Below are 6,995 nucleotides of genomic sequence, written 5' to 3' on the forward strand. Positions count from 1 at the left end.
ATTTGACAGGTACCCGCTCCCACTTCCTGTTCGATCGCCTAGGTGATTGGAAGCGGAAGGTGTCCTCCCTCCCTGTAGTCTTTTGGGACACGTGACAGGTCCCAGAAGACTACAGGACCATTCATGAAGCGCGGCGCTACTTGTGCATGCGCAGTAGGTACCCGGCTGTGAAGCCACAGGCTATCACAGCCGGGTGCCCACTGAAGATGCCGGCCTCCTGGAATACAAGACGGCTGGTGAAACGGGCTGCAGGGTACACACCGTGGGACAGGTAAGTGGCTGTTTTTAAAAGTCAGCAGCTACAGGTTGCTGACTATTATTTTTTGACAGGGTGAGTGGAACTCCGCTTTAAATACAATGGCCATTTGTAAGGTGGTTAATAGGAGAGCACGGACCTGCAATGCTGGCTGACAAGCAAACTATGCACAACCTTCTGTGATGTGTATTAGGAATACAGAAAATAGAGAAGTGGGAGGGGCATACCGAGAGCCCCACCTTCCAGCACCAAAATGCTTTCCCAATCTGGATCAATGCAAGATGATACCAGGCTGAAGTTTTACTGCTCTGACAAAATGCAACTCCCCAGAGTCTAGTTAATTGATTGGCTACAGCAGTGATTCAGCCACGCCCACTCGAACAAGCAATGACAAAAAGTTGGTTATATCTCACCAAGTTCATTCTGCTGCTCTCCGGACTTCAGGGTCATCCCGGCAGATTTCAGGACTTGTACAAACACGCTGTCATTCTCCACCACGTCATCCTGCTCCTTCGTCTTCTTACTGCTCACTCTGCGTTTCTTGATTTCTGTAGAAGGAACAACAGCTTTCATAACATCTATGGTAGGCCCACCTACAGGAGTCAAGGTAACAAATCTGACTCATCTTGTTTATGGGCTGTAGGAGGAACACACTGTAGGATACCCAGGACTGGCTACAATGTGTCTGGACCTGGGTCCAAACCTGCGACCTCTGCTGTGTCTGGTGATGTCTTTTCTTGCTGAGCCAGCTGGGATGCTAAACAGCTCTCGGACAATCCCTCGGATAATCTTCCCTTGTACCTTGTTTCTCGCGAACCTTGAACTCTTTGCTCCTCCCATGAACTTCCCATTGAATCCATTATTCCGTCACTGTCTGGAGTCAGAATAGGAGGCCAGTGACTGTAGCAGTTGGGAGATTCACGAATAGTAAGCTGGATGAATACACAAAAGGATCCGCTAGAAGATGACAGGCTCACCCGAAGCGCAGGGTCGAAGCACCAGCCGGTCTTCACCAAAGCTCCTGATGGTGGGGATGGGTTTTGCTGCGTGCAAAGGCCAGGTCGTGGCCCTCAAGATTGCCCCAGCAGAGGAGAGAGCAAGCAGGAGCCAGGTAGGAGCCAGGTAGCAGATGAAGCAGATAAAGGACAAGATGAGCATAGCCGATGAACTAGCCAAGGGTCAGTACAGAGTAGTGGTGAAGATACAGACGGCAGCAGGAGTGACAAGAACGAGATATTTGCTGGAGAGAGCACACTAATCTTGTAAACAGGAAGTGTACAGACATGGCTTAACCCCTTGGCGCCGGCGCTTCCCGGCCCTTTAAGGGTTTCAGAGGCCGGGAGGCAGGGCGGGGTTTAGGGTCATGTGACCACAGTGACACGCCGTCACATGATCAGGAAAGGTTCCGATCGAAAGAGGAGATCTGGACCTTTACGTGAGTACCGGACATGTGTGCTGGGAGTGCGCAGGGCGTGCGCTTTCAGCACATATGTTTTTTTTTAATAGAACGCAAATGTGCGGCCGCTCGGCGTCTAGGATCAGACGCTGGGAGGCCGCACATTTGCATTCGGCCGGCGCCAAGAGGTTAAATAGGAAGTTAGTGGGAGGAGCAAAGAGTTCAAGGTTCACAAGGTACAAGACTAAGGGATTGTCCAGTATTCCAGGTGGCTCAGTAAGAAGAGACACCGCCAGACAGAGCAGAGGTCGCAGGTTCAGACCCGAGTCCTGACACAATGTCTAATGCTCCATTCTCTGCCTGCCGCCATATGGATCATTAATTCTCTACACCAGCATCTCCACCCACAATTGTGTGCACTGGGTGTGGCTTCTCCACCCACAGGACTCTACAAGGATTAGTGTAATGTTCAGGGAAAGGCTAGCTTAGTACTCAGATCAGGATAGGTTTGTGTAAACACTTTATACCGTCGTACGTTTATAAATGACAAATGTGTGGGCGCTTAAACATCTAGTGCAGTTTCTAATGTTTATTTGGAGACCCGAAGTGCGGGGAGGCCGGGGGACCCGAAGAGCGGGAGGCCCGGGGGACCCGAAGAGCGGGGAGGCCCGGGGGACCCGAAGAGCGGGGAGGCCCGGGGGACCCGAAGAGCGGGGAGGCCCGGGGGACCCGAAGAGCGGGGAGGCCCGGGGGACCCGAAGAGCGGGGAGGCCCGGGGGACCCGAAGAGCGGGGAGGCCCGGGGGACCCGAGGAGCGGGGAGGCCCGGGGGACCCGAGGAGCGGGGAGGCCCGGGGGACCTGAGGAGCGGGGAGGCCGGGGGGACCCGAGGAGAGGGGAGGCCTGGGGGGCCCGAGGAGCGGGGAGGCCTGGGGGGCCCGAAGAGCGGGAGGGCTGGGGGACCCGAGGTGCGGGAAGGCCTGGGGACCCGAGGTGCGGGAAGGCCTGGGGACCCGAGGTGCGGGAAGGCCTGGGGACCCGAGGTGCGGGGAGGCCTGGGGACCCGAGGTGCGGGGAGGCCTGGGGGCCCCAAGATGCAGAAAGACTTGGGGACCTGAGGTGAAGTGAGACTTGGGGGGCCTGAGGAGCGGGGAGGCCTGGGGGGCCCGACATGCAGAGAGGCTTGGGGACCCGAGGTGCGGGGAGGCCTGGGGGCCCCAAGATGCAGAAAGACTTGGGGACCTGAGGTGAAGTGAGACTTGGGGGGCCTGACATGCAGAGAGGCTTGGGGACCAAAGGTGCAGGGAGGCCTGGGGGCCCGAGGTGCGGGGAGGCCTGGGGACCCGAGGTGCGGGGAGGCCTGGGGACCCGAGGTGCGGGGAGGCCTGGGGACCCGAGGTGCGGGGAGGCCTGGGGGCCCCAAGATGCAGAAAGACTTGGGGACCTGAGGTGAAGTGAGACTTGGGGGGCCTGAGGAGCGGGGAGGCCTGGGGGGCCCGACATGCAGAGAGGCTTGGGGACCCGAGGTGCAAGATGACTCGGGGACCCGAAGTGCAAGAAGACTCGGGGACCCAAGATGCAAGAAGACTCGGGGACCCATGATGCAGAGTAAGTGGGGACTTGAGGTGTGGGACATGTGGGGACCTGGGCATGTACGGGACTCAAAGTAGGGACTTGAGCAGTGGAGACTGTGAGAAACATAAGATGCGGGGGACACAGAGCCTCAAGATGTGGGGATTCCAGGAGTGGAGGCTGCAAGGTACAAGAGATGCGAGCATGGGGAGTCAAGGTTTGAGGGACGCTGAGACTTGGGGATCTGGGAGACATGGAGACCCGAGGTATGGGGGGGTGTTGAGACCAGAAGCGTGGAAGACGTACTGTAGCCGCTGCCACACAGACTTTTGATCTTTTTTCCATGGTCTAAAATCTGTACTGCATAGAGCGAGTGTAAAAGCTGCGACAACCTCAATCAAAGCATTTACTACTTACTAGAGGAGCTGGCGGCTGGATCTTCTTGATCACCCAATTTGGACGACCGCCGTTTGGAAGTCATCATCACTGGAGGAACCTGAAAAAAAAACTATTTTAATGAGGCCGCTTCAATATGTGAGTATATACAGGGAGCTTGGAATGGGGTGTGGAAACAAGATGGAGTGTGAGGGTAAAGCCTGGTACACACGATGAGAATATCGGACAGATGATCGGCCATTGTTTTTGCACGCTAGTCTCATGGAACACCAATAGGTTACAAAAATTCTCAGAATACAACTTCCCGCGATCATGTGATGTATTTTTTCATGCGCAGTCCTGGGCACTCGATATTTTATGGATGAATAACGTTCTGATTAAACGAAAATTGTTTGTCGAGTTATCTTGCAAAAGAAATTGTCGCGCTTGTCCCTTAGGATATTTTCGCATGAACTGTCGTGATCGCCTCTCGAAAGCCGAGTACGAAAGATCAGATTATTGGGTGATGGCTGTAGAAGTGGTATTTTTCATCCGATTTTCTCATCATGGGTACTTGGCATAATGGTGGGGGTGGGAGGAATGGGAAGAGGGTGGAGGATACTGATGTGGATTAGAGAACCTGGAAGGGCCCAGAGGATACTGGGGAGGGTTGGAGGGAATAGAGGGTGAAGGGTATTGTGGGTGTGGAAGGATTGGGAAGAGGAAGGTGAAGGTTGCTGGAGGGGGTTGGGAGGATCGGGAAGGGGGTACAGGGTACTGGTGGGGGTTGGGAGGATCGGGAAGGGGGGTGGAGGGAGCTGGTGAGGATTGGGAGGGGGGTGGAGGGTTGTAGAGGAGGTTGGGAGGATAGGGAAGGGGGGTGGAGTGTACTGGTGGGGGTTGGGAGGATCGGGAAGGGGGGGTGGAGTGTACTGGTGGGGGTTGGGAGGATCGGGAAGGGGGGTGGAGGGTACTGGTGGGGGTTGGGAGGAACGGGAAGGGGGGTGGAGGGTACTGGTGGGGGTTTGGAGGAACGGGGAGGGGGGTACTGGTGGGGGTTGGGAGGAACGGGGAGGGGGGTGGAGGGTACTGGCGGGGGTTGGGAGGATCGGGAAGGGGGGTGGAGTGTACTGGCGGGGGTTGGGAGGATCAGGGAGGGGGGTGGAGGGTACTGGCGGGGGTTGGGAGGATCGGGGAGGGGGGTGGAGGGTACTGGCGGGGGTTGGGAGGATCGGGGAGGGGGGTGGAGGGTACTGGTGGGGGTTGGGAGGATCAGGGAGGGGGGTGGAGGGTACTGGCGGGGGTTGGGAGGATCGGGGAGGGGGGTGGAGTGTACTGGTGGGGGTTGGGAGGAACAGGAAGGGGGGTGGAGTGCACTGGTGGGGGTTGGGAGGATCAGGAAGGGGGGTGGAGTGTACTGGTGGGGGTTGGGAGGATCGGGGAGGGGGGTGAGGGTACTGGTGGGGGTTGGGAGGATCGGGGAGGGGGGTGGAGGGTACTGGTGGGGGTTGGGAGGATCAGGGAGGGGGGTGGAGGGTACTGGCGGGGGTTGGGAGGATCGGGGAGGGGGGTGGAGGGTACTGGTGGGGGTTGGGAGGAACAGGAAGGGGGGTGGAGTGTACTGGCGGGGGTTGGGAGGATCAGGGAGGGGGTGGAGTGTACTGGTGGGGGTTGGGAGGATCAGGAAGGGGGGTGGAGTGTACTGGTGGGGGTTGGGAGGATCGGGGAGGGGGGTGGAGGGTACTGGTGGGGGTTGGGAGGATCGGGGAGGGGGGTGGAGGGTACTGGTGGGGGTTGGGAGGATCGGGGAGGGGGGTGGAGGGTACTGGCGGGGGTTGGGAGGATCAGGGAGGGGGTGGAGTGTACTGGTGGGGGTTGGGAGGATCAGGAAGGGGGGTGGAGTGTACTGGTGGGGGGATCGGGGAGGGGGGTGGAGGGTACTGGTGGGGGTTGGAACGGGGAGGGGGGTGGAGGGTACTGGTGGGGGTTGGAACGGGGAGGGGGGTGGAGGGTACTGGTGGGGGTTGGGAGGAACGGGGAGGGGGGTGGAGGGTACTGGTGGGGGTTGGGAGGATCGGGGAGGGGGGTGGAGGGTACTGGCGGGGGTTGGGAGGAACGGGGAGGGGGGTGGAGGGTACTGGTGGGGGTTGGGAGGAACGGGGAGGGGGGTGGAGGGTACTGGTGGGGGTTGGGAGGATCGGGGAGGGGGGTGGAGGGTACTGGCGGGGGTTGGGAGGAACGGGGAGGGGGTTGGAGGGTACTGGTGGGGGTTGGGAGGATCGGGAAGGGGAGTGGAGGGTAACGGTGGGGGTTGGGAGGATCGAGAAGGGGGGTGGAGGGTACTGGTGGGGGTTGGGAGGATCGGGAAGGGGAGATGTAGGGTACTGGTGGGGGTTGGGAGGACTGACAATGCAGGTAGGTGGATGGGAGGATTAGGTGGAGGATGGGATCACTCTCCTTAAATCCCTCCCACTGGTAAAACTTTGGCCACACCCACATTTTGCCACGCCGCTGGTCACTCCTCCCCTCAGGTGTCCCTCACTTTGACGTTCAAATGTTGGGAGGTAAGAGTAAGGCACTAAGTGAATTAATTACCACCTTCATCAGCCATGGAGCACAACCCGTGTAATTAATGTGTGTTTGGGTATAAAGGGATGAGGTGGCCACCCTACTCTGTGGGGGGGGGGATGCAGGTCTAGGGGGTTCTGGGGGTAGGGGATATGAGGGCTCCATGGGGGAGGGAAAGGGGTGGAGAGTAGTGGGGGGGAGGGTGCTGGAAGTATGGCAGGTTATGAGAACAGTAGTGGTAGTTGGGGGTGAGGAGGAATGGGCTGCCCTGTCGGCATAGGAAGGGGTCAGCAGGTTGGTGGTGGGCACCGGAAGTGGCGGGTATCCCATGTTGGGGAGAACACCGGAAGAAGCGCTCACATACCTCACTTTTCGTGCCTTCCCGCTCGCTGTGGGTGCAGCCAATCAGCGCTCAGCAATGTATCCACCAATAGCCGCGGGGCTCGGAATAGGAGAGCGAATGACGGATTAGAAAATCTCGCACTGTCCGCAGAGAGACCCGCCCACACAGCTTCCCGCCTGTTTACCTCATCCACCTCCTCGGTGGGACGGCCCAGCTCCGTCTCTGAGCTGGATTGGTGCTCCGTCTGTAGAGGCGTGCTGGGAAGATTGCAGCCTCATCAATATTCATGATGATGGGAGGAGCGGAGCGTGTCTGCGAGGAGATGGCGGAGGTGTGTGGGCTGAGCTCTGCTGACCAATCTCCGGGCGTTATAGTTTATAGTCACCGCCCTCCCCCAACAATCTATATACAAGTCCCTCCCCCATGGTAGTCTGATCTCCCCCCATCTGTGGTTGTCCCCAATCCCTGAATTATCCACTTCTCCCC

General features: G+C 58.4%; 1 protein-coding gene across 2 annotated transcripts in view; it reads right to left on the reverse strand.

Annotated features, from left to right (window-relative positions):
- FANCD2 (FA complementation group D2) overlaps nt 1–6,675 on the reverse strand; it is a 70,870-nt gene extending 64,195 nt beyond the window's left edge. Inside the window, exons 1-3 of one of the 2 annotated variants that reach the window (XM_089689761.1) lie at nt 6,531–6,675; nt 3,641–3,719; nt 670–804 (exon numbers count right to left, since the gene is read on the reverse strand). In XM_089689761.1, the coding sequence (XP_089545887.1) occupies nt 670–804; nt 3,641–3,707 (202 nt within the window). In that variant the 5' untranslated portion in view covers nt 3,708–3,719; nt 6,531–6,675. The remainder of the gene's footprint in view (nt 1–669; nt 805–3,640; nt 3,720–6,530) is intronic. The other variant, XM_089689760.1, reaches the window with a different exon arrangement.
- Between the last annotated feature and the right edge of the window lie 320 nt (nt 6,676–6,995).

The sequence above is a fragment of the Staurois parvus genome, unplaced genomic scaffold (assembly GCF_062004578.1).
Source record: "Staurois parvus isolate SC_StPar_1 unplaced genomic scaffold, SC_StPar_1.0 ptg000496l, whole genome shotgun sequence".
Classification (NCBI taxonomy): Eukaryota; Metazoa; Chordata; class Amphibia; order Anura; family Ranidae; genus Staurois; species Staurois parvus.